The 27,849-nt window shown below is 39.0% G+C and overlaps 1 protein-coding gene and 1 long non-coding RNA gene across 4 annotated transcripts in view; one reads left to right on the top strand and one right to left on the bottom strand.

Annotated features, from left to right (window-relative positions):
* Positions 1–27,284, bottom strand: part of LOC114010745 (uncharacterized) — a 43,377-nt gene extending 16,093 nt beyond the window's left edge. The window contains exons 1-3 of the long non-coding RNA XR_003552380.2: positions 25,685–27,284; positions 14,175–14,308; positions 4,571–5,615 (exon numbers count right to left, since the gene is read on the bottom strand). This is a non-coding gene — a long non-coding RNA (uncharacterized LOC114010745). The remainder of the gene's footprint in view (positions 1–4,570; positions 5,616–14,174; positions 14,309–25,684) is intronic.
* Positions 746–27,521, top strand: TEX9 (testis expressed 9). 3 transcript variants are annotated; one of them, XM_055810643.1, is made up of 12 exons: positions 4,893–4,963; positions 5,055–5,146; positions 6,042–6,105; positions 7,700–7,770; positions 11,368–11,416; positions 12,447–12,532; positions 14,050–14,225; positions 15,889–15,971; positions 18,350–18,523; positions 22,617–22,751; positions 23,256–23,390; positions 27,294–27,521. In XM_055810643.1, exons 1-12 carry the CDS (start codon positions 4,913–4,915, stop codon positions 27,366–27,368), a joined length of 1,191 nt encoding a protein of 396 aa, XP_055666618.1. In that variant the 5' UTR covers positions 4,893–4,912; the 3' UTR covers positions 27,369–27,521. The 3 variants fall into 3 exon arrangements, with proteins under 3 accessions (XP_005232365.2, XP_055666618.1, XP_055666621.1); XM_005232308.4 differs by lacking the exons at positions 4,893–4,963; positions 5,055–5,146 and adding an exon at positions 746–1,401; XM_055810646.1 differs by lacking the exons at positions 4,893–4,963; positions 5,055–5,146; positions 7,700–7,770 and having other exon boundaries at positions 6,039–6,105.
* Positions 27,522–27,849: the final 328 nt, after the last annotated feature.

Here is a 27,849-nt window from a genome sequence, read left to right as displayed (position 1 = left end):
AGGGTCATTCTGCTAGAAAACAAAAGACACCAGGCTACACTGATGGTAAACCAGCTTCGGGTATTTGTCAGTAAGGTCTAAAGATTTTTTGCAGACTTCATATATCCAAACAGCTCAGCTAGCAGCTTTTTCATAAGAAATACAGGCTATTAATAATACTTGGTCATCTGTGTATTTCAGGGAGCCATTAGAGACACATGAGGAAATATCAGCACAAAAATACGTTCTGATATGCAATCGTGCCATTACGAACACCACTGGATTATTATTACTGATTAGGGAGAAAAATCCAACAGCTGTCTGGGGAATTCCCTCGATGTCTGGATTATTGATTTAATAGCTACACATTGTCTAGATCCTACCGCTCCACTAATGTTTGAAAATGCTGTGCATGAGTTTACATCATTTTTTTTTCTATTACTGCATAGAAATTATGTGATTTAGTCTGATTTTCAGAAGAATTCAAGATTATCTGTTACTTCCACTCCACACAATAGGAATATGAAATAGCAACTGCAACTTTTAAAATAAAAACTACAATGAGTATTCAGACCTAAAAAAAATTCCAAGTTTTCTGAAAGTTTCTAAGTATTAAATTTTACCTACAGTCCATTCCAAAATTCTGCTCTTCCCTCTCTGCCCTCCAGAAAATTGGAACTAGAAAAATAAAGTATAAATTTAAGAAATTAAGAAATTTAAGGTAGGGAAACTATTCAAGTGTGAAGGGTCTGTAATTGTTACAGTTGCTCAGGTTTCAGTGATATGCTTTGGAGGTAACTGTGACATCCTGTCTGGCACACTTAGAATAAATAAGTAAACAAACAAACAACTGCTTGCTAGCTTTAAATTCTCTGCCTTCATCTGCAAGTGCTGCAGTTAGGCTGTCTCTGGTTTACTTCCTTATGACTGGGTTCAGCCTGCACAGGCTGTGGTTTTTGCTCGGCGTGAGGCTCCCTGTGCATGCCCTGCTTGTGAAGCACACCGATAAGAGGCATGGTGTGAACGGCAGTTTATGTGACATGGACCATGAGATATGGCAGCACTGCATGGCACGCTGCTGTGTCGGAGGCAGCCCTGGTGGTAACACAGATCTCCTTCGAGCGTGGATTGGATTGCTTTGGATTCTCGTGCCTAAAACCACGGGTGTTGACTGAGAAAGTACCAGCGTTCAGACCTAAGAGTGTATATGTGCTGCAGTAAACAGTCTCCCCATGACCACTTAACCTGGAGCAGGGTAATCTAAGCACTACAGACTGTTCTGGTCAAATAAACTAGCTTACAAGGAAATGACACACTTTGTGTTATAATGCCTCAGGGAAGCACCCCTCCTACGATGGAGGTACAGCAGGCAGCAGCAAGTCCTGTAAAAGACTTCGCCTTCAAGAGGTGGAATCAACAGAGGTAATATTTTATCTCAGGCCTCTCTCATATATATAAGCTTAATTTAATTTAGCTCTACCACATATCAAAGACAACGTCTAACCCTTAGCATGATTCTTGGTCTAAAAATTGTATGCATTGTTGCATATATCTGATACTATTTATTTGTTTACAACGGGTTGCATAAAAGAAAAAGGCGAAAACTTGAGCAAGGGTATCAGCTGTTATCTGTTTGGTCTGATACATTTGCAATTATTTTTATGGAAGAAAATGTTGTCCTAAACCACTATTGTTCCTTAGTTTCTGACAAGTAATGTAATATAAAGTGAAATCCTGGCCTTTACAATTTTGACTGTTGTTGATATTCTAGGTCTCTACTAAATAGCACAACTTTTATGAGAAACATGGAAAATTCTGTATAATGAATCTCTAAGCCAATAAGAAGATTATCATGAATAAAAAATGTGTCTAAAAGTGTAAAGATAATAGCTTAATATAAAAATCTCATGCTTTTATATTTTTATTGGAGGAGGAAAAGGGTATCACAAAATTTGGGCCTGCAGAAGGAATAAGGCCATAGATAACAATTAAATAACACAGTTCTTCGGTCTACTCAAAGGTAAACACTGTATATTGATCCTCAGTGGTCTTCTGCAATACACTGTTCTAACACCATACCAGCTATGCACACCCTTCTGTCCTGAAGCACTCCTACCAGCTATATCGATTGAGGTATTTTGTTCTGTGATCTACCTCCTCCTTTGCTGGAAAAGCAACAGTGGCAATGTAGTGAACCACTTAATTTTGAATCTAACATTTCTGTTAGAGCCATTTAATTCTGGGATCTTACAATCCTTCAAAAAACAAAGAAAAATTGAAACACTTGGAAAATACAGAATGATGATGTACTATGCTAATCGTGGAGGTCCCAAGCAATAGGTCCCAAGTACAGCTCATTGTGATGGCAAACACTGATCTGTTTGAAATCTGCAACTAATCTGATGTACACTTAATTTCAAAATGACAAAAACATTTTGATTTTACAGTCACAACGTTTACATCAACTTCTAAAAAATGATTAAATGGAAAATGGGAACGTGCTAACAAATGATGTTGGCTAAATATTATACCATATCAATGCTATGCTTTCAAATGTTGGGTTGTTTTTTTCCAGATAAATACTGAGATAAATTTTCCTGGCTCCTCACGTATCTCACTATTGGTTGCCATCTCTAATCTAAGCCTATTCTCTACCCTCTCATAGTTACTATGTATTAGAGAATTAACCACAACTGTGAAGGTCACAGGTCAACTTTAAAGTGATAAAACCTTAATGGAGCAAGGAATCAAGAATGTAACAAAATCTCTTATTTCTGTTTTCTACATCTCTGGAAAAATACTTTAAAGTTCACTAAGAAATACTTATTTAAACATACTAATCTTTTAATATTATTTCAAATATAGGTAGTTGAATTTTAAATTCAGTTGAGAGTATTTCAATAGCATAAGTCATATTAAATAAATCATGTTGTGGATCTTAGAAAAACTGTGCAAATCTGCAATCCTGATATATATGTACGTTGTTATTCCCAGAGGGGTCTAAACAAAAAGGACCTTGCATCACCATGTTTGTTAACATACTTAATCATTTATGATATAATAAATTACCCCTCTTTTGTTTATTAAGACTTAACTAAAAGCTGGCTAGAAAACCAGTGGCTCTAATCTCTCTAATCTCAACCAGTGATTTTGTTGCCTCAGTATCTAACAAGCAGAGATCCTCTAGCTAATACTTGCAGCATTTTTAAGGTGTTATAGCTATATATTTATAGCTATATTGGATGGGAACTTTAAAAACAGTAGGAATATTACTAATATGATATTTTAGTTCTGAAAAAAGAAATAGTAATTTTCTTCGGGGAGGTGGGGGTGGAATTTGCTGTTTAGAAAGAGCACATTTCTTCTTGTAGCTGTCATCCTGCCAACCTTGTTTCCCTTCTCTGACTCCTCTGTTTGTCTTGGAATCTTTCAGAACCTCACTAAAACTCACTAGAGAGGCTTCTAAAGCCTCACTGTGGTTATGACACCTTAATATCTCATGGAATCTACAAAATATTTCTTAACAAAACCTGTCTTTCCCCCTGCGGAGGTTTTGTTTCTGCTGTTGACCTCACCCTTTCTTGCTTCTCCAAATCAAAAGTATAACTGATGGTGTTCAATTCTGCATATCTTTTTTTGAAAGGCCACCATTAACCTCTTAGTATTTTTATTAGTAAAAAAAAAATATCAAAAATTATTATCATGGACTGACTTCTTTTCTGAGTTTTTTTCAAAATCTCCATAACTTTTTTCACAGGCTTGCTCTTTCCCCCCATGTGTCAATATGTTTCATCATTATACATATCAATAGGTATCAACATTACTGTTAAGCACTTTCATTTTCTATGTTGATATTTCTATTTTTTGCCTTCCACTAATCACATTTGTCCTGTCTTTCATTTCACCTCCATTTATCCCGTTACACTGCATGTCTCAGTGCTCAAAGTTAATCTCCTCCAAGCATTTCTTGTTTTGCAACTAATACTTCTGCAGAAATCCTTCAACTACGCACGGACCTTCTACTTCCAGTCAGCTAAGCCCTTCCGATTTCCCCTGTGCAAATCTTTTTGCTAAAATCATATACAGGCCATGTAACTCAGGGTATAGAACTGTATTATTCATGCTATATACCCAGCGACCTACGACCCCACGGGACGTGGGGTGTGCGGTGGGGCAGTAGCCATCGGAAACTTGGGAACAGTATGAATGAGCAGGGGAGCGGGAGCGACAGATGTGAAGGGGAACGGGTTTGTAGGTGATGGGGAAGGAGAAACGCAGCAAAATCAAACAGTGTGGGGGTGAGGGACAAAAATAATGGAGAGATTCAAACGCGTGGCAGAGGGCAAGGCTAAAAACAGACCGCAATCATGGAAAACCGGGAACAGCGAATGCAGAAAGATGACGGCAGGAGAGTGGTACATAGGCGGAACTCCTGCCATAGCACTGCAAAGGGAGTTTAATACGCTGAAGTGAAGGGGTGGTGGCAGCACACGACGTGGCAAGGCCAAAGGCTCCAACGGAAGGGCTGTAATAAATACTTATTGCAATAATAAGTGTAATGCCAGCTCAGACCTCATCGCTTGCCCCTCACCTGAACCCATGGTGGCCCTGCGCCATGCCCGGAGCCAGCTGATCCCCAGCCTCTGCTCGGGGTCCCGTCCCCAGGTCGCCAGGCCCTCAGACAGTGGCTGCCACCGGGCGCCGAGGTGGTGGCACCCTGGCACGGGGGGGCCGAGCGCTCCAGCCCCCCGCCACCCCGCAGCGGGTGGCTGCCCCTGCCCCTGCCCTCCTGGCCCGGCCAGGGCCACGTGCGGCGGCAGCAGGGGAGCGTCCCCGGGCCCCGGGGCGGAGGAGGGGACGGAGCAGAGACGCCCCCGCCGCTGCCGTTGCCCTGGCGAAGGAAACGCCACGCAGCAGCCTCCGCGTGAACAAAATGGCGGCGGCCGGCGGCGGCGGGGCCCGGCGGGGCAGGGGCCTGCCCGCGGTAAGGCGGCGGCTGGGGCACGGGAAGGTGAGCGGGGGCAGCGTGGCCGCGCCGTGCCCGCCCCCCCCCCACCAACTCCTTCTCGCTGCAGGTGCGGAGGCCGCCCGGCGGCCCCCTGCCGCCCGCCGCCACGGGGCCCGGCCTCGTCAGCGCCGGTTTGCTGGCCCGGGAGGAGGAGTACAAGTAAGGAGGCGGCCGGGGCGGCGGCCAGGCCCTGTCACCTCAGCCTCACCCCGCTGGCCGCCCTGAGGAGGTTGCGGTTAATCCCCTGTATCCCAGTCCCTGGGCGAGTTCCCCCGGAGCACACGGGCGCCCCGCACGCGCCGCTCTCCCCGCGCCCCGCCGCGGAGCCGCCTTCCCGCCCTGCGCCGCGCTAGGCCTCGCTCCCCGCCCACCGCCCGGCGCCTCCGCCCTGCCGCTAAAGCTCTAGCGCTGCCTTGACGTTATGACTACCCAAGTGCTTGAGCCTCTTAAAAAACAAAAAAGCCTAAAAGCGCTAAAGGTTGTGACAAATGCGGTGAAAGCACATTTAAAAGCACTTGCTCTGTTACCTGTCGGTTCTGGGCCCATGGGGGGTGGGGGGGTGGACAGGGAGCCATGCCACACGGAAAGCCATACAGCGAAGCGTGCGAGAACACAAGCGTATTTTAACCTGTATATAGGTATAACAACACATTTTAGTTATGTGATGATAACATAAACGTACATGACTCCTTCCTCAGTGCTTGCTGCTAAGCATGCTTCAGGTAGGGACCACGTTAACAGAAACCGATGAGGAAATAAAGACGGAAGAGGTGTGTTAAGCAAGGACACGGCCAAAAACAAGGCCACCCTTTACCTCAGAATTACAGTCCAAACCTTACTGTTTGATGGGTGTAGGTACTTTATTACTATTGATTTGACAGAAACCCAGGAAATGGTTGAAACATAACTTTGCTCATACCCTGAAGTATGCTTCACTGTTCCTTGGCAGGAGTTACTAAAATGTTACTTAGTTCAGGCAGAGATCCTGTCATGCTTACGCTTATTTCTATTAAAACTTTCAAAAACTCAGTGACAAGCTTTCTTACTTTTTCAGGCGACTGAATGCAGAATTAGAAACAAAAACAGAAAAACTGGTGCGTCAGGCTGAAGAAGTAATGGTGAGTAGGTTCTGCAGACTGTTACATAATTTAGCCTTGATTCACATGCACACAGGGTCAAGTTTCAAAAGAAATTACTTAGACCATGACAAGTAAAAGTATTTTGGTTTCAAATGCAATCTAACCTTTTGGTTTCCTTTTTTCAGAACCTTAAACTTCTACTAAAAACACACCCAAAAATAATTTTTATATAAATTTAATCAGGCAGGTAGATGTTCACACAGATGCATAGAGCATTTTTGCAGATATATACATAAAACCACATAAAACTTGTTTAGTTGTTTAAGAAAAGTATCTGTATGTGGTTTATGTCTTATATGCTAAAAAAACCATTAGTAATTGAAAACCAGTCACTGTTCCAATAACATCCTAGTGAAGCAAGATGTACATTGTTCAAGCTGAAAGAAATACAAAGAATAAGCAACATAAATAGAAAATACGTAGTTAATAAGAAGGCAGCTTTCTTAAAACAGGAAAAGTTCCTGTTTGTCAGTAGTAGCTTCTGACATTGGTGTGGCTGTGTACCTGATACGAGTCAAGTCTTTTCTATGAAAATTGGACAAATTTTAAAAAGGGAACAGGAGAGATGTGGTTTATACCCAAAACAGTTTGGAGAAGGTGTTCTGCATATATTCAGTGTAAATGCACTCACCTAAATAAATAAGGCTTAAAAAGCAAATTATTAAGTCTTCTGGAAAGCCATACTTGTATGCACTTTTCCTACTGTTGAAACTTCCTTTTTACGTCCTGTGAAAACACTCTTCTCTTGAGCTGTGACAAGCTGAGGCTAACTGCTTGGCATTGAACAGAAGCAGATGAAGTGGCCAAAATAGCATCTAGTCCCTTTCCTTTAAAAAGCAGCAACAACCACTTCCCTCCCCGCACTCCCCCCCGCCTTCTCTAAATACAACAGAAGATCAAACATTCTTAGGACACTTAATATACTACATGGCACTACCAGATTGCACAGATATACATTTAACAACAAAAGAAAACCAATCTAAGTCAAAAAACAAACAGACAAACAAAAAAACCCAAACACAAACCAGGACATCTGCATTTTGTTCTGGATTACACTTTATAAGTGCAATTTAGCAACATAGAAACTATCTCAGCATTCAGACTGAATTGTTCATATATACAACATATCAGTGTCCAGTTATGGTTTTATATTTATATATAATATATATATTATGGTTATGTATAATAAAGGTTTATTTTTAAGGCTTATTGCACAGTATGGAAAATTGAAGAATTGTCCCACCTGCTGTGCATTTGCTACCTCTATATTTCAGAGAAAAAGGAGGGAGGGTAGCAGCATCTCAGATGATGTTAAGCTATGCAAAAGTTCTATGGGCCAAGGGCAACTACATTTTGTGGAACGGAAATAAATGTTGGGGGATAGTAATAGCATTTTATTTTTTACCCATCTTTTCCTATGTTTGAGAAATTCTTTTCCACAGTGGACTATAGTTTCCATTCTTTTCCATAGTAGACTGTAGTTGTGATCTGTGGTTTACAAATATATAACTAATCTCTAATGGGTTATATTCCCCCAAAATTGAGTACTTTTTTTTTTTTTTTTTTAATAAAGAAAGCCCAACAGGAGATACTATCTAGACCAGTTACAGTACAGACTACATCATGTGAAGACAATAGAGAGAGGTATGTGCTTTACAACTGCTGCACGTAGTTTGTGGTGAATCTTTCACACTGGCCCTGCATACCTAACCTGCGTCCTAGTCATGCTCCTGTTTTATCTTATCTTTGCAGCATGCTAGACTGGTGGAGTCTAAATTTTTTTTTATGTTATTTGAAACAATTGATACTAAGTCAGTGGCGTTCCTTGTTATTTCAAGGAAGTCTTAATTTTGTTGAAATGTTCTATCTAGGATGCTAAGTAGTGCTGACGTCTGTAAAAAAAGCAAGGTAAGGTAACAAGTTTCTTTGCAGTACAAAACAGCAGACACTCAGCAGTAGATGTTTTTTAACCAGCTGGGCTGACAAAGCGAAGAAATAGATTCTAGTTCACATTTAATTCGGCCTAAATGTTCCTGGGACAGGAAGTGCTTGATGCCAAAAAATATACACACAAAACCCTGAGACTGAGAAAACATTCAGCTGCCACCCTCTGGAACTTGGGCGTCATTACACTTCTGGGTCCCACATACCTTTAGCCTGTATGGACGTACGTACAGCTGTGCATTTTGGCCTGTGTGTTCAAACCTGTTAGCTCTGGAGTAGATACATGGCCATGTTCACTTAGTTGTTCAGGGACATTATTTACAGCAATTGGGTGAATTTAAGACTAACTCACAGTTTATCAAGGACCTGATCCCCTAGGTTCCTAAATTTATCATGTCGCTAATCTGGATAACAAAGCTACAAGGCTGGATTTACAAGGTACTTCAGATGTTAAGCTGCAGTTGGGAAAGTGTTTTGAAATAGTATATATGAGAGTCTGCTAGAGATGATCAAACAACTACTTGTGTGCAGAGCAAAAGTGAAAACAAAAAGTGAGGGAGTTTTATGGACATAAAAGGGTTTTTCAGTACCCAAAAAGGTGTGACAGCAAGTCTGTGAGAGAAGCCTGGCTACACCAGCAAGTTTGCTACTATAGTTAAAATTATTCCTGAGCTATTTTGAAGCCATATCTGTCAGTTGTAGAGAGGGAAAAAAACAAACTCCATGTGTTATCAGTATAATCATGACTTGCAAACAAATTCTGCATCTACTTTTATGTTCTGTTAGTTAGTTATTGAACAGTAGACAGAAGATTTTTAAGAACTTCAAACTGGAGTTGAGTTACAGGGCTGTTTTATGAAGTAATGTGATCGGAGGATTCAGCCCCCCAAAGGGAGTTAATAGCTTTGACAATATGCATTTGAAATAAATGGGAGTGCTGGAAGAATTTAAAAAAATATTGGCAATTAGCGTATCAGAGTAGCAGCCCATCTACCAGTTACCTACATAAACTAAAACATCTTAAAACAACCACAGTCTGTGTTCTGGTAAACATTTATGTGAAAGAAGAATTGAAATCCCATGCTGTAGTGAAAAACATTAGAAATGTGTGCTAGGAATTAGGCATACTGATTATCCATGAGTGAACACTGAGGCCATTCAATTAGATTAGTTTCAAGTACTTAATATTTAATTAAAAAAATATTTCTAAATTGTGCAAGCAGACAGGTCAAATCTAAAGGAAGCACTTGAGATATTTTTGAAATATCCACCTGAAGTTTCCATTGACTCCTTTAAGGAGAATGAACACTAAAGCAACTGGAAAGAAGGGGAGAAACTGAAGATAGAAAGAGCTAACGTCAGGGGGGGGTGGGGGAGACAGGTTAAGAAAAAAAATGAGTAAACAAAGTGAAAAAAAAGGCAACAAATATTTAAGTCACTCTGCAAGTCAGTGCATATTTTTCAATAAGTTGTTCTGGAGGTTTTATAGCATCATTTTTGCAGAGAAACTTGAATTGCATAGAGACAAAGCAGCTCCAGTGACGCCACATTGAAATCAGCTTTTGTTTACACTTTCACTCTTCAGAGCGTTGCCCGCTCATGGCGATGGGAACCCTACGCGCATGGGCAAGCATGCTATAGGCTTTGAATAGGATTAGCAAACACAAAGGGTTTGCTCATGCACATGCATCTCGTGTTTACATGCAGAGATGGAATTGTTAAACATTAGCTTCTGTTTCAGTGTTGCCACAATACTCTAGCTACTTATTTGTATACCTTTTCAGGATTTGCACATTAATTTCACTTACCAAACAACTATAGAACCGTATTATGAGGTTTTAAAAATGGGTTGTCATGTACGGGGAAGAGGAAAGAAACCATTAAGGTTAAACAAGTTTGAGGAATTTAGTGAACAGTGAGGTTTTTCTTTCATTTGTTTTGCTTTGTTTGTTTGTTTTAAAGAAGGTCCTGAGACAACAGATATACTAGGAACAAATTAGTCTATTGATGGAAAGAACATTGTTGTTTTCTTGAGTATAGAGTGTGTTGTACTTTCATATTTTCCAGAATAACATGTAACTGCTATTTCTGTGGCAGCAAATCCTCACCTTCTGCGTATTCCTAAAGCTAGCCAATAGGGAGGAAGCTTGAGGAAAATAGGGTAAACAGACAAAAACTAATCACCCTATTCTTGAAGTCTGTTGCCAACCACACACAGATGATTTCTCCAGGGTTGGTTTTTTTTTGGGGATTAATAAAACATGGAGCTTTGTGCAGATAATTCTTGATGAATGGATGTCTGTGAAATTTTTAAAGGCAAGATCTCAGCATTTGCTCAAATGAGCTGGGCAAAAAAATTGAAGTGACTTGATGTGCCTGAAATTTAAATTTTATTCCAAATCTTTCATAAGCCAGTATTTTAATTGAAGTAAAAAATTACAAAGGGTGGTAAAAACCATAACTCATTCTGAAAGCAAAAACATTATACATGTGACAAGAAACTTGACCTGGATAGTATACAGCATGCTAAAACTTTCGGCTTGTTTCCAGCAGGTTTAAAAAATAATCATTTAACCTGAAGTTCAGTCACTAAGAAGTATGGTTTTCAGCCAAATAAGCAGATAAGAAGGCTTCCTTTTTATTCCTTTTTCATCTGTAAAATGGATACAATATTTGTAATATTTATTTCAGAGAAAATTCTGTGAGGCTTAATTTATAAATTGCTCCCACCTCATGTTCACTTGACAGACCCTGTCAATTAACTTGACAACAGTCAACCTGAGCCCCTCTTAGACTGTAGGGGACGGTGGTTTATATCTTCATTTTCTTTGCATTAAATCAGGAATTTGTGTCTCAAGTAGATGTATTAACTGCTGAGCTGTCGGTGATCTTTGGTAATGGCTTGTTAGTCTCCCTTGTTGAAGCTGGTAAGACCGTGCGTACTGGCTAAGTACTCCCTGGTGCAGGGAATCATTGATCTAATAAGCCAGTAGTTGCCACAATCGCCTGAATTGTGAAAGACAAGATTCAGATTCTGGTACATAAGTAAACTGTTGTATTAGATACGCTAGGCTCACCAGGTGATTTAGATAGCAAATGAGGTAGAATGGAAAGACAGAGAATTAGACTGAATTTATGACTGAACTTAGTACATGTTCCCACCTTAGCTATATTGTTTATTCTAGACATAGAAAACATTATTCTCCCGATTCTGACAGGGGGGTTGAATTTGCTTTGGAAAATGTTTATTTTGGTACACATGTTCAGCAAATTTTTGTTTGTTTGTTTTTCCTGCAGAGATCCACTCTGCGCTGAAGTTTCATCTCTTACACACTCACATGCCAAGGTACCGAAGTCAAAGCTGTCCTAGTTAATTTCTCTTCTGATATAATTTCCACATTATTACTTCTGGGTTTGAGGTTGTGCTACGCTGGGGACTTGCACTGGTGGGAAGCCAGAAGGAAATGATGTTCAGAGCAGTGCTACAAGGACAGTGTTACCAGGGTTTCTCAGTGCCACTGGTGGTGAAGTGGATCTCTGTCATGTTTCATTGTTGTGTTCTAAGTTTCATCTTCTGTAAAGCGTTAACAGAAGTGTTCACTGTTTTGAACATCAAATTAAGAATTCCTAGTGTAATATTAGAACATAAGTAATTTCTTCCTTTCTCCCCTTTACTCCACCACCAGTATAATACTAAAGGCAGTACTACTACTGTTTTCTAGGTGTAATAATAAATAAGTAGTCAAAATAACTGAGTACAGGAAGGGAATATAATGGAAAAAGGAGACTGATCAGGAACAAACTCAATTGTCTCTAATTACAATTACATTGATTCTTTTAGGAGGTGAGCTAAAACTTCCAAAATACTGTCTTCAGCTATTTATCAGGATACAGTAGAACCCCTTCTAAATTTTAACAACATTTATTTGGGTGAAAGTAACAAAAATATTGTTAGATCTTCCTTCTACAGGGAATTTATAAGATTAAAATAATGCATAAACACAGCATGTTGTTGAAGGTATGATTTTTCAAAGAAATGCACTCTGTTGACAGTCCAATAGTTAATATCTTGATAATAGCTGAGAGCCTTGCTTATGCATGAATTTATTATGAGTATGTGTGCAAAAACTCTCACAAGCAAATGACTGTTGGGTGTATTATAACTTGGGCATATGGACATAAAAGTTGCAAGATAAAGACAAGTGCAAGTAAAACTGAAAAACTGTGCTTTTAAAAGTTTCAAAAGCATATTTGAAAAGTATTCTTGAGTCTGAATATATGAAAAAGAAAAAAACCAAACCACAAAAAATACTAGAAAAAAGTAATTCCTAACTAATTAAAAAAATAAATCACTACTTTCTGAAAAAATCTTGTAGCTAGCAAACAAGAAGAAATGTGCTTCCGTGCCCATGGCTCAGAGCAGACCGTACTCTGGAAGTAAGGGAAAAAGAACCACTTCAAGGTATATTGTACACATCTGTCTCTGTAATTAAATATTGTAGTTGCTATTTTTGTTTATCAGGGTTTTTTTATTCATATATGCTTCTACACTTACATATATTTGTATAAATAAATGTATCAAACTTCTGGTCCTCCTCAGTCAGCTCCGCCATGTAGCAATCTGTTCACTTGCACAGAGCACCAAAAATTATTAGTGAGCACATGTGATTAATATTACAACAATGAAACTGTTGCTTTCTGCTTAAGCACTTCTCAAGGCTGACAGCTACACTCTGTTAACTCCCTTGGTGAAAGGATGCCTAATGAGCACACATGTGGGAAATACATCATCTGAGGCAGCCTGAGAGGGCACACCTTGGTGGTGCAGGCTGAGCTGTGATCAGACTTGTCGTGGGAAACATGAGGCCCTCGAGGGCCTTCTCTGTTTTGGTGAATCTTGGGCTCACAGGCCAAGAGAGAGTCGGCAGTAGTACCACAGCTTTCAGGGATTTCAGGCTGAATAGCTTTGGCTGTGTAGGTAGCATATTCAAGGTTGTAAAAGCAAGAAATGGACACCTGGGCAAAAGGAAATAGTAGAGAAATGTATAAAATCCTGGGAGCAAAATAAAACTGCCACAAGGTATGAACAAATACCAGAATAGGATGAAAATTGTCTGCAAGATGGCAGAACATGGTACTGACACAGGCCAAGGTTGTCTTGCAGGATTTGGAAGTCACTTGTGGACACTTGGGACCTCCCTTGGGCAGTTCAGGGGAGGCTGTCATGCTGGCACCACATCGTGAGGTTTAGAAGCGGAATTGTACAGATACAATACCTGCAGGGTGAACCCAAAGCTGTGGGAGAAAGTTTGCAGCTAAGGAGGAGTTTGCAGGCTGCATTGGGATGAGGATATATTGGAATAAGAACTTAGGAGCTTCAGATCCTGTGGGAACCAATGTCACCTTTTTGTAACAGAAAGCTGAGGAGATACCCTATGTAGCACGTGTCACATACCTTGTGTTTTGGTTTTATGAAAACTTTGGTATGCAGCTTCTAGGATCAATGAGGTTTCCTAGGCCAGGCATAATGACACAGAAATTGTAGTAAGGTAGGAGTATAACTGGAGAGGACAGAGTTCTAGAAGTTAATGTACAGGGGAGAAAACCAGCAGAATTTAAGGCGGTCGATAGTAGCTAAAGCCAAGAGAAGATTCCTCTGTTTCTTTCTTTTCCTCTGATTTAGTTACAAAGTTGTTGGATGAGAAGACCATGCCAAAATCTTCTCAGTAGAAAATGGTACTAGTTTCTCTGCCATCTACATTATAATATGTACAGTCTTCTAACTGTTTATGTGGAATACGGTAAAGTATCTTAAAGAAAATGAGAAATTGCCATCAATGCATAATTCAGATGAATGTGAGCAATGAAGATGCATTAGGTAAATAATTCTGCCCGCCCTTAAAAATAGCAGACGTGCTGTATTTTTGTAAAATTTTTTTGTATTATAGATTTAATATCTAGGGTGTGCTTTCTTTTCAGTTCAAAAATAAGAAACCTAGAAGTACAAAGTGCTGCTGATGTTGCAATACCGGAGGATTGCACAGATTTTTCTTTAGCAAAAACAATAAACAAAATTGAGGAAAAACTAGAGAAAGGAGGCTTACCAGATTGTCTAGATGATATTATTCCAAGTGTTGGAAATGAAGTTGGAGCAGGTAGGTTTCCTCCCATAGTTAAGTACTTTTATTCTTCCTTGCTGACTGTCAGAAATGGGTTTTCCTCAGGGAAAAAAGGTTTGCTTGTTCACAGTGAAAAAGACAAATGGATCGTTAGAAATCCCTGAGAAGATAACAGAAATTAAAATACTGTATTGTTATCATTACTCTATTCTGTAACTGATGCTACCCCATCTTGAGTATGACACAGTTCTGCACACCCCATCTCAAAACCAGGAAGCAGAACTAGGAAAGATACAGGAAAGGGTATACAGTAGCGATTAGAAGCGTGGAATGACTTGGATTTGAATCTTCAGTTTGAAAACAAAACAGTTGAGGGCAATATGAAAGATTCTGTAATTAAAACAGTAATGGTAAAGCTGTCTTTCTGTAATGCAAACACGAGTAAGTGCCACGTTAAACTAGATTTAAAGCAAGCTATACAAAATGTTTTTCTTTTACATAACGCATAATTAAATTAGTCAACTCATTGCCATAGGATATTGTGACTACCAAACTACAATATGTTTTATAAAGAAAATCAAACAACTCAGTAGTTTAGAAGTACATGGAAGAGTATTAAACTTCATGGCTTCAATATGGTCTCCATCTCAGGATAGCCACTAGTTACCAGAAGCTAGCAAGGATGTTACAGGAGGAAAGAAGTTGGTCTGTATCTTATTTTTTCATGGTGTTTTCCTAAATCCTAATTATTGGTCCCCGCAGAGTTACAAATTAAGCTGCAATTGACAGTTGATAAGGGAAGGTGGGTGAAATTACAAGAATTCCTGTTACAGCAAATGAACACATGTACCCATCCTTCCCTTCCCATTCAGTTCCAGATACTCCTCCTCCACTTTATTCTTTTCCTCTTGTACCTACTGTGAATAATGGTTATTTCTATGTTGCTCAACTTGATCATCATACTGTTTCTGTGCTTTGTGCCTGTGGCAGTTCAGGTGGAGTTCCTTGTGAATGATTGGGGGAAAGATGGGAAATAGGAAGTAGAAGAGCAGACCATTCACACACAGCTCGTTTTGTCATGACGGTAATAGGACATTTCTTAGCTCTCCACGAGCAAGAAATTACTGCATTTGGAAAAAAACATCTGGTTAAATCAATTTAATTTTAAACTGGTAATTGAATAATGTTAGCAGTGTACTTTAAAAAAGCATAGACTACTGTGTGGGAGGGGTATTTACATATTAGGGGGGTTTGCAGCCTACATTTGATTGTTTGTTGTGAGCAGTTTAAAACTACTTTGGGTGTAACTACACAAATTGCAGGTACCGATTGATTGTAGTAGACAAACCCTACAATATAGTTTTCTTGACTTCAGCCTCAAGGAATGCTGTAATGTATAGCACAGTGTGACAAAAGTTTCCAGTAAGTTCCAATTTTGAGCATTACAAGTCTTTTACATTTAAAAATGTAGAGTTCAGTCATTAACAGGAAAAATCTAAGCAAAACTTTGCCCAAGAATGAGAAACACGCACCATTTATGTAGAAATCTGAGGTTTTATTTGCCTACTTCTCTTTAATAAACAATGTATCGTGCTTTTAAAAACAAGATGATTAAAGTGACTTCTTACATCAGTCTTGCTTCTTTTCTGCATGGAATGAGTACTTGTGGATATTATTTACAACTTCTTATGTTTTGCAGAAGCTCAAATCAGATTTCTTAAAGCAAAGTTGCGTGTTATGCAGGAAGAGCTGGCTAGTGTAGCCTGTGAATGCAGGAAAAAGGTAAGAGCTGAATTTTCTTATCTGTAGAAACAGAGTAGATTCCTCTTTAGCAAATAATCACAACAGAATTCTCTTAACCTTTCCTTTTCAAATATTAAGAGCTAAGGTTCTTCCCCCTGCAATTTCCTAAGAATTTAGAGTCAAGGATAGTAATTTCTGTATAAATGCGGTCTTGGGCTAGAAGCTTGCAAAATATACTTAATGAAAAAGAATTTGAGGCAGAAAAAAAAACACTGGGAATGAAGATGTGCCCCAGCTGTAGGGACACTGGTGCTGCAGAGTGTCCTTAGCCATCACTGTAGGAAGGAGTGTTACCAGAGCCTGAGATAAAGGAGGAAATATTAGCAGTCTAATACAGGTGCTGGTAGATAGAGAGAATACGAGTGGTGCCCAGACCTGGGCAATGGGAGGAAGGGGATGTTTAAAGCAGAATGAGAAATAAAAAAGCTTGAGAAATATAGTCAGGTGCTTTGTGTGTCCTTGGTGGAACAAAGTGTGGAAACAGCTGATCTGCGATCCACTTTTATGGAATATTTTAATCAAAACAGAAATTAGGCTTTCTCCATTCTTAAGATGACACTCGATGAGGACTGTATTTGGAATTACATGCTCGGGCAGATCAGACTGAAGTTAAGGCATTGTGAAGCTACACTGATATTTTACTGTTCGAGTGTACTACAACTGAATTTTATGGTCTGCGGTGATAGCAAGATGTTTTCAGGTGATGCTCAAACATCTCTTGAGCTGTAAAACCTTAAATAGTTTGTGTGTGTCTGCCAGAGGGATCACCTTTTTTTCATGCATTTGTAATCAAGCAAGGTTTCTGAACTAACTTTTTGGTTTACACAATTATTAGTTGTGGCCTCTTAACTTCAGAATGCTTGTTTTCACCTGTTCTGCAGGCCCAAATGTGGGGATGACATTCAGAATGTATGGTAAACCATCTATATGTTTTCTCTCAAGCTTTTAATTTAGAGTTAAGGAGCAGGATAGTATTAAATAAGTTCTTTGAGAGAGGTGCTGAAGAAAATCTTTAGAAAGAATTAGATTTTGGTATTTTATATGTGTAATTTATTTCATTTTTATCAATACAGGTGCTTCTGCATTTCAGTACTTTTATGCTGTGATCAGAAGGAAGTTGTTACATTAGATTTTGAAGACATTTTCAAATCAAATATAATATTGTCAGTAGCTATTGAACTTCATCATTCCATGCCAAAAATACTACAGAAATCAGTTACTATAGCAGATGGCAGAAGACAACCTTGTACCTATTCTTGTCCTGCTCCCATAGCACTCTGTATATAAATGTTATCATTTTGGGTACTAGTTTCTCTGGTGTGAAAATAACTTTCATTACATTCAGAACATCACAAAAATTTCATCTTGCCAAAGCCTTGAGATAGATTCTAGGTTTTGTTCACAGTCCACTTATTACAAGGAAGCAATAAATCTGTTTCAAATATAAAGAAGTGGGAGTTTGTAAGGTGCGTGCAGTCACTTGAAACTGAGGGTAAAACACATATATTTACCAGGTGAGAAGCCTGTATTCCTAAGGGCCGAGAGGACAGGACAAAAAGACCCGTTTTCATAGAAACCTAATTTCTGTATGTGCCTTGATTTCTTTTTCTTAGAAGAAACGAAAGGCAAAATGTATCTCTGAAATAACCTAATTAGTATTCACTTATAATGTTTAAAAGGTTATAAAAGAAAAAAGCCATGAAATTATAATGCTTAATGTGGGATGTAATTGCCAGTAGGTCATAAATCTAATGCGGGATTTACTTGATGTTAAAAGAATCTGGAATTTGAATACTTGATGTATCCTGGATCACTAGTTGCTTTTAAGTCAAAACTAGATAATCTCCTAAAACATAAAGGATTGATTTATCAGTAATTATATTCTCTTCTTTTTCCCAGAATTTTTCCTAAAGTGTGCCTTTAGCTATTCACACAAAAAGGTCACAAAATATCTATGTGCCACTGTTATTCATATTATTCTATACCATTTTGATAGTTAGTTCTCAAAACCTTTGAACTATGAGAAATTAAATGTTTTACATACTGCTACAAGACAGCTCCAAGTAAAAAACTGCAGAAAATTAAATGAGAAAATTGTTACTGTTTGTTTGAAGTATTGTCCTGGTATATTGGGGTTTTGTTTTCCTAGTTTAGCTGAGTAGTTTCCTTTCTTAAAGTTATTGTGAAATCCATCATGAAACATTTTAAAGTAACATAATTTTTAAAAACTGTTATCTCTGTATCTATAATATATATATTTTTACTGACTTTTATTTACAAAACATTAATATCACATTCTCCTACTGCTTTCTTGCAATAATTTAGTTGGGGTTTTTTTGCTCATTGCTGTCAAACAGGATGATGAAAATCAGAATTTAAAATCTCAGCTTAAAGATACCAAAGAAGAAAACAGCAGACTGCAACGAACAATCAGTATGCAACATTCTCAGACTGAAAAGTACAAAACGCTGTCACAAGAAGCAAACAAAAAAAATGAAGGGTTGCAACAAGAGATCACTGCACTAGAAAAGGTATTGCAGATATTAGTGTCATTTACCCCATGAAAGGGGGAAAAAACCCACATCAAATCATCCTCTGCACCTTAGATTTGTATCCAATGATCCCATTAGCATTTCAATCTGATACTAGTTTTAAAAGCTGTATTTTAAAATTATTTAATCCCTTTTCTAAAGGAAGAAATTATGTATTTTGCTAATTCGTTTTCTTTTGCTTCTACAATCATACATTTCTGTATTTTAAAATTAAATTCTTGTGTAAAAAGACCACAAGAGGCAAAACAACCTTTTCAGAAACTGCTGTCGAATTCACAAAAGAATCTTGAAAAATACAGGAGAACTTTATTTTTCTGGTTTTAATTATAATTGTTCAAAATTACTTCTGGTAATAGGAGCTTTATTGTAAAATATAGTACCTGGTGAGCATTAAAAACCCACATCTGCAGCTTATATTAGCATCTTCTGCAGGTAGAGGAAAGGATGTGGTTTTGTTCTTGAAAATGGATGGTTTGAAAACCAGCCACTCTAATTTGGATCAATCAAAATTAACCTGGCTCCTGTTGTAGGCCACATAGGCAAAACTGTATATGTGCCTAGCTGTAGCAGATGGCCTGCATACACAGCGTTGTTTGTTTGGAACTTGATCTAAGAGCAGCATGTGTTTTTCTTTAATTACTTAGAGCTAAAGAGGTTGACTTCAGAGTCATGTAATACATATAGTATGATGTAGTACATGTAATAGAACCAGGAGAACATTTCACGTAAAAATTTGGGGACACCTCAGCCTAACAAAGTCTCATACTGCTGTTAAATCATACTATACATTTGTATAGGCATGCTTTCATCTTAACGTTCTGTAGTTCTGGCATTTCAAAACTAAAATGTTTTAAGTTTGTGTGTTCTTTTTGTGCAGATACTTGGAAATTTTAAGTTCCCTTAAATAACTACCTTGGTTGTTGATTCTGTCAGGAAAAATATTGAGGAGTAGTACTCGCAGTAAATGAGGTTAAGATTTACAAAGTCATGTAGTCCATTCTCTTAAACCAAGGTGGGATAGATTCTGTCCAAACTATCCTGGACAGAAGTTTGTTTAACCTGTACTTAAAGCTGTCTGCAATGGCCATTTCCATAATTTCCTTAGTCTATGCTGGTTCTTGTAAACAGTCACAGTTAGAAAGTTTATTCCAGGAGTGAGGAGATGTCTGTTGTAGTAAAATCTTTATTCACTTCTGCTGTACAGCTACCATACTGATCTTTGCTCTGCGCTTACCATCCTCCATTGCTCCGATTATTCCTAACAGGTTGTGTTTTCTAGAGTTTCTCAAGGTTACTGATCAGACATGATCAGGACAAATAGTGATAGTTTTTAAAATACTAAGGCAGCAAAAAAGGCAAGTGTATGTAATGAATGGTTCTCTGCTAATTCAAAAGTTATTTTGCATATTTTTTCTGGTGTTAAAAAAAATATCTGCCAAAAACATGCATCTAAAAATCATTTTGCAGTAACTGTTTAAATCTCTTACGGACTTAATCTGAAAACTGTTTTATACTTTAGGTATGAAATATTATTCAACACTATGGAATTAACGTAGTGGTAGATTAATTCTAGACATATGTTTAAAAACAGTTACCTGTGAACATGGGCCTGAGTTTTTAGTGCTGAGCCGCTAAACTGTCAAGACTCATACTTTCACCCTAGAGAAATTACTTTGTATAGTTGAGCCAGCACAAATGTAACCTCTGAGTCTGGGGGTTTTACTGCTTTTGTTGTTATTTTGGTTACAACATAAATGATAGAAGAGTTGTGATACATTGTATGTGCTTAGGCAAAGATTCTCACAAACTACCTGAAACATAGTAATTAGTTATTTTTACATTTCCTTCTTCTGGTGTTTGGTCTCTGTGACCCTTTCTGCTGGGAGACCCATCTCAGGCAGCAGCTGAATTCTGGTGCTCCCCGCAACTTCCATACTCTTCTTTCCAGCTTTCCTCTTTTTTTTCCATCTAGTTGATCTAATCAGTTTTATCACCTCTCCTGTTTTTTCTCACCACCTGTCTACAAGAACATTCCTTCTGTGTTCCCTCTCACTGGTTAATTCAATCTAGCTTTAACATTTGATAAAAGTCAGGGAAACTGTAAAGTTGTGCTCTTATTCCTTTTAAGGCTTTGTGCAGGGATTTTATAATTTCCCTTGAAGAAGGGCTTGATGTTAAGCAAATATTATCTCTCAACTGTTTTTGGGGGTGGACAGGTGTGGCTGAGCTTTCTAAAGATAGAAGCACTGTTTATGCCTGCTGCTGGGAGGGTTACTCGTGGACAAGCTCTTTGGTATCACCTCCCCTACTGATACTCAAGTGCCTCAGCCATTCTGGCACAGTGGAGAAAACCCAGAGATTGAAATGGGATGCAGTTTTAGAACATAGTAATTTTTTCCCCCCTCTTAGAGGAACATTATATGAGAAAATGAATCCAGCTTTTACTTAAAGCATTGAAGAATTGGAGAAACCTTGCCTACTTACAAAGTAAAACACTTACTTCAGGCATTTTTCAGATGAAAAACTTGGGAGTCAAATATATTTAACAATATACCCTCACTAGATGACTTGCAAAAAAGTCCTTGATAAGGTATTATGTTTGACAGTAAGTGTCAAAAAGCCTGAAAAGAACTTTTAGAATTCGTTCATTAAGTGATATGATTAGCTGATATGTAATCTGCATTGCATGCAGACTGTTTTTTTGAGTAAAGGCTACATTCCAAAGCTTTTCATATTAACACAGAATAAAATACATAGCACAAAACGTTTAGTTGACACTATTCACAACTCCATCATCTTGATACAAGACAAGAGGTTTGCGTGCTGCAGCTCGTTTTCTTGGGAAACATAGGGCTCAGTTTCTAGCACATGAATTTGCATTCCAGGGTGCTCTGCTGCCTGACTAGCCAGGCTTTCACCCATCTTTTTTTAATCCATCAGATGGACAGGTTAGCAACAAAATAAAAATGTTGAAGCAACATTTAGTTTTGTGAACTCTTGGAGGAGACACATTCACCAACAGAATTTGGGAGGATTAATGAGATGCACCTTACTCTCCTGTTTTCTTCATCCAATTTGGAGAAGATTCAAAGCTCCCCAGAAATACCTGTTCTGGTCATAACTTCACTGTAACATCTTTGCTGCATACACTCGTCAATTAGTACGTATTTCTTGGATAAGTGATGTGGAAATCATAAGGAACCACCATAAGGGCTGGTGTGGAGCTGAGCAAATAGAAGAATTACTCAGAAATAAGGTAGTCTGAGAGCAAAAAATTAACAGCAAGCCCCCTTCTCTACTCTGATTTGGTTAAAAGAATCTTTCTGGGCTCATCACTAAAAATTTGAGTGTTTTAAAAAAAAGGCTATTTCTTTCTTACAAATGAACAGTTGTGCTCTTTCTGCCAGAATTGTTTATTTCTTTTACTTTGTCTTTTATCTATGTTCCCTGATCTTTCATCTCATTATTCTGTTCCTCAACTTGGTCTCTTTTTTCTCATTTCCCCACTTACAGCCCTGTGAAATACTATCAGAGACAAGAGAGAATTGTTTTGATTGCTGCCATAAACATTTGATGAACTAGTTAGCTAGCTAGATGAAACAGTTACTACCCTCAGCTATCTTCAGTAGGCTGTTGTAACTTCTTGTTGGTAATTGCATGTAGTAACATTTGGGGAAGATGGGTAAAAGGAACAGGTGGGAAGAAGCAGCTGGGAATACTGGTCACTTCCAAAACCTGCCACAGAGCGGACGTGCTGATGGTTTTTTCCTCTTTTTCTGATTGAGCATACAAGGTTTCTCAGTCAGTGCTGTGGTCTTACATGATCAGCTCCAAATTATTCTAAAAGAAGTTTAAAACAAAGATCTGAAAGATTCTTTTTCAAGATTTCAAAGGAGAAGGGGGTGTTTTAACAGTGGAATTAATTGTCTTTGAGGCAGAGTATCTGCAGGCCAAAGAAGTGCGGCTCTTCGGTTTTCAAGGGTCAGCCTTGCTGTAAATGTGTTGTCTAGATGGGAGTCATTAAAATGCCATTATTTAGAATGTTTGGTTTTATCCTTTGCTTCTTAAATAGGAATTGGAGAATCTAAAGCGTGTACAAAAGCAGGCTGCAACCAGTCAGAGTGCAATGGAGGTTCGCCTGAACAGGGCCCTGGAAGAAGCAGAAAGGTATAAAGTGGAGCTCAATAAACTGAAGCAAAGTAACAAGGTAAGTGGCTTAGGAAAACAAGTTCCAGTCTGTAATCACTCAGTAACGCTAGAATGAGACAAAGGGCTGATGGACAGCTTTGGATGCATCGTATCTCTTACAGACAGTCCCCCAAAACAAACTTAAAGCAAACTTGCCAAGCCCTTTGGTGACTATCTGGGACACTGCTATTGCAATCTATGCAGGAAGAAGAAATGTACAGAATAAAAGTTATAACCTTTCTGATTTTCCCCATTTGTGAGAAAATTAATGTGTTTAGAAAAAGGGAGAAGTACACATACACACCTAAGACATACACGGGCAAGCCACGTCTCTTTTAAGATTTTCTACTTTTTTTTTTTTTCATTTTATTGAATATTTTGGGAATATTTTGATTAATCCTATTTCATTTCAAAAGTGTCATGTGTGGCTGCTGTTTGTCATTTGGTTAGGTAATGCTAAGTTTCTTTGGTTAAAGCACCACTTTTCATAAATAATACATTTCTCCTTTTCTTCCCACGGTAGGATGTGGCTAACCAAGAGCTCAAAACAATTGAAGAATTAAAAACAGAAAACAAGAAACTGCAGAAACAAAAAGAAGACCTAATGACAGGTTTTAAAAAGCAGTTACAGTTAATCGATATTTTAAAGAGACAAAAGGTAAGGACCAGTTCTATTCCACTCTAGCTAAACGCATTTGTTGCCCACTAAGGTACTTGCAAACTAAAGCCCCAGAACTGGGAAGTCTCAATGCAGGGGAGCAGCGCTTTCACTTTCATTAGTGCCTACTGCTAATATTTTGCTTTATAGCAAAGGCTGGTGGTCTTTTGACTTGACCTCATTCCTAACTTGGAACATCTGTCATGGTGAAAGGTTACTACTGACAAGCCTTCGGACAGCCTCCTCAAGAACAAATACTGTTCAGCAGTAACAGCAGCTCCCTTTGGTGCTGTCAGTAGAAGCCCTTTCAGCATGTGAGTTAGTTTAGTTCCCCCCTCCCCCCCCATATTGCTTGTTTTATCAGCAGCTGGAACAGCGTGGCCCCTCAGGAGTGAGCCATTACATTTTAGACCTATATTCTTCCTGGGTTCTCAAAGCATGTCCTTCTTGATCAACATTGTTTTTTTTATATTCTGAGGTGTTCTGTACATGTACAATTCTGCCCAGGTGCAGCTCTCCTTGCATGTCAGATGAAAAAAAAAAACCCCAAAACAAAACCCCAAAACAAACAAACAAAAAACCAAAAAAACCCCACCAAAAAAACCCCATTCCCCCTCCCCCCCCCAAAAAAGGGGGGAAACAAAAAAAAAAGAAAAGACACTATAACGACAAAAGGAAAAAAAAAGTGGGGGGAGAAGGAAAGACAAAATGAAAGAGTACTTAGTCCTAGGTGTGAATTTACTAGACTGAAAGAAGGGAGTTGACCTCCATCCTCTTGTAATTCCTGGAATATCACGCATACTTTGAATTGAACACAGTGTAATGACATCTACGTGGCTGCATGAGTGTTCCCATCCAGAGGGCGCTTGCAGCTAGCCTCGTTTTGAAAGTTATTTATTCTACGTTGGTTTCATATCTCCCTCTGTTCCTCTCCCTCAGGGCACACAAGGGAGGGCAGGGGCTGCTGCCTTCCAGTTCCTTTAGCAGCTGAAGCTGAATAGGGGATGGGTAGTAGGATACAGGCTGACAATTCCTACCGACCAGTTAGCGATACGGCTTTCACAGAAAGGTGGTGTAGTGAAAAGTGGACTAATACTTCGGAGAGAATGTAGCTGAAAATGTATTTAAGTATTGTATTTGATAAAGCTATACTGATGTCCCAAAAAGGAGGGCTGTTTTACTCGGACAGAGAAACCTCAGACACTGCGGAGTGAGTAAAAACCTTATCTTTCTCAAAATGTAATTGCAGCATAGACCTGTCAAATGAGCTTTAATGGTACAAATTGAAAGAACCTCTGAGTTTACACAAAAGGAATTAAAGTGAGAGGATTGTATACTAAGAGATGTTGTCCAAATCAGTTTTCCACTTACTGATGCATTTAGGTCTTCCTAGTTCCATCGCACCTTTTACTTACTAAATACTTGGGGTTGTGCGCTATCAGGTGCATCAGTTCTCCTTCCGAGGCTACACAAGACATGCAGGCTACAGGCTTCACAACCGCCTAGATAGGATCTTAACATCAGTGTGGTTCACCTCTAATTGCTTACTCCGCTGAATCCAATGTGATTCATTTCAGGATGGAGTTAACGCCATTTCTTTTTGCACTCTCAAACCCAAGCTGTAAGAGAGCCGAAACAAGCCACGGATGGTGACTTGTTGAGCAGAAGCACCTTAGAAGGGCCAGCCTTTGAGCTAAGAAAATAGACCACGTTATTTACCCTGTGAGCACTGCAGTGACCACCAGGCATGTTGTAAACGCTTTTGAGGCAGTCAAGCCTCCCTAGAGGAAGAATAGTTCTGTACGAAGCGGTAGCTTCATGTAACAAAATACACATACTTATCCTAAGAACTGGGAATTGCAATATGGAAATACACCCTGGAATCTGGAATACCTCTCCAACATTGGGGGATGGGTAACTGGAGTAAGAGGAACTCAGGCTGCTCATGCATTTCCAGCTGAAGAGAATTTTTCTGGCAGTAACAGGATGCAGAGAAGATCCTGAAAATTCATTTAACAGCGCTAGCTTAGCCTTTGGCTGGCCCTTATGGCCCTTCAACTTCATTTTGAGAATGAAAAAGATACAGCACCCGCTCAAAATGAACCCAGTGAGGTAGCTCATTGTCCTCTGGAACATGAATTCACTGAAAGGGGTGTCAAAAAAGACCAGTATTTCCGTTAGACTGTGAACCAAAACGATAGTCTCAAATGAACTTCAAGAAACTTCATTAAATACATTTTTTAAAAATTACAAACACTGTACCAGAACTGCAGGTAGTAGAGAAAGCCACTTACCTTTTCTTACAAAAGAACTAGTACTTGGAGAAGAAGGATGCTGTTAGTTGTCCTTCCAGAACAGACTACGAAAGAACCTGAAAGAGAACGGCACTCACAGGAAGGACCTCAGGGCTGCTGCCTTCATGGGAGCCTCAGTTGAATGAATGCCCGAAACCTGGCTGGGGCCATTTGCAGTGTTTGTGTGGCCATGCAGGCAGCTGGCCTGGAGGGGAGGGCACACTACTGCACCAAGGGTGAGAGAGGAACAAAGTGCCCAAAAGGTGTTAAGTATCAGTAGCAGGACGAGCTGCTGGCAGCGAGTAGTTGCTCGCATTCCAGCTGGTCTCTTCAGGCCATTCTCTGCTTGAGAGAATTTCATAGGAAATCTTAGTTGTAGAAGGCACAAGAGGAAGCTGGTCTGAGGTGTGCAGAGCTGGCGGGTGTGACGCTGTCTGGGGGGATGGCAGTAGGCTGTGTTGTCACTTTGAGCTGACAGAATGTCTATAGGTAAAAACACCCCACAACAGACTCCTCGTAGACATGGGCTGTTTTCTGTTCTTCAAAACGTAACCATTTTATTAAAACTATTTAGCTGGGACATTTTCCTTTCCATGTTGAACAACGATAGGTGAAGAGATCATACTCCGGTGTGGTGCTGGGGACATGTGGCACCACTGTGACCTGTGCCATGACACCAGCCAGAACCCAGGAAGCCTTCAGGGCTTTCCGGCTGCCGCGCCTTTTTGCTCGGTAGTTCTGTGCAAATACACTGACCATTTAGTTCTTGTTTTCTCATCAAACACTGATGATCTTGATGACATTTTTCCAAGCAACTGTGTTATTTGCACAGAAAATAGCCTTGTTTAAGTGAAAAAATTTAGTTTGTTCCTTTCAGTGTTCCGTTTAATGTGCTATATCCTGTGTAATAAAAATACAAATTCAAACTGCAGTATGATTTTTAAACATATACATATGTACACATGTATGTGTGGGTGTGTTTATGTGCAAAAATGGATCACAGCTGTGTGATGCGATACACGGCAACACAGCTACCAGTGGTCAGCTCCAGGTATTTCTCGTGAGGTTGTAGCACAGTTATGCTGACAGTTAAGTTTTAATGGTGTTATATTATCTTGTTAAAATAGTTTAACATGAAGTCGTGCGTATTAGAAGCGCTAGCATGCTGAATGTTAATGATGCATTTGATTTGTAATAACTTTAAAGTTAAGTATTGATCAGCTTGAAAGAACATGTAGCAGTTTTCTTATATGTGTTCTTTAACAGCCACTAAAGCTGTCAGATTTTTCGGTACTTTCCATGCCTCATTAAAACTGAGATATTTTTAAAGCAATATAAGGAACTAAGAAAAGCGATTGGTCCCGTTTTACTAGAGCTGAGGTTGCAATGTTTAGCATAAATTTTATCACATTACTCCTACGCTATACATTTTTGCAGAAAAATATGAATAGCAGCTTCAGCTTAAACAAGTGAACATCCAAACCCATAGTACAAACCCCCAGAATGACAGAGCTGAAGCCCCTTTCAGCTATCCCAAGAATTTTGTGTTGGTCATTCACACTGTTTTACCTCCTGCTCCTAATCTTCTTTTTCTTTTCTTTTTCTTAAGATGCACCTTGAAGCTGCTAAGATGCTTTCTTTTACTGAAGAGGAATTAATGAAAGCTCTTGAGTGGGGAAATTGATTCCATACAAAAAAAATAATTGTTTGAAATACGAGTCAGATTGTACATAATTTTGGCACTGTATACGACTGCTTGTTAATAGTTAATAACTGCATATCCCCGCAAACTGGTTTTGTTGATTTTGCTTATGTTTAAATTGTTTAACTTTCCTAAGCCTGCTTGCTTGTGTTGTAATATCATAAGAAATGCAAATTTCTGGTGAAGGGCAAACTTCCCTTCTGCAGTGAGTGCAGAAGCACAGACCATGCAAGGAATATTCCAACAAAAGAACTCCATTTGCTCTGTTTTAGCATTTAAAAATATACCTTAGCTAAGGTAATATTCAGTCCAAAGAAGTCAGGGTTTAGTCTCAGAAAATTCCTTGCTGCAAGAGAAAAAAATTAACCAGGGATCCAGTTGAGAAGAAAATGTCATGGCCTTTTTAAAACATGTGGTTGGAAAATTGGCCTTGGGTGTTGTCTGTAACAGCTCTCCCTCCCAG

Source organism: Falco peregrinus, chromosome 1, assembly GCF_023634155.1.
Source record: "Falco peregrinus isolate bFalPer1 chromosome 1, bFalPer1.pri, whole genome shotgun sequence".
Lineage (NCBI taxonomy): Eukaryota > Metazoa > Chordata > Aves > Falconiformes > Falconidae > Falco > Falco peregrinus.
Note: the sequence above shows the minus strand (reverse complement) of the source record. Positions and strands in the feature narration are given on the sequence as shown.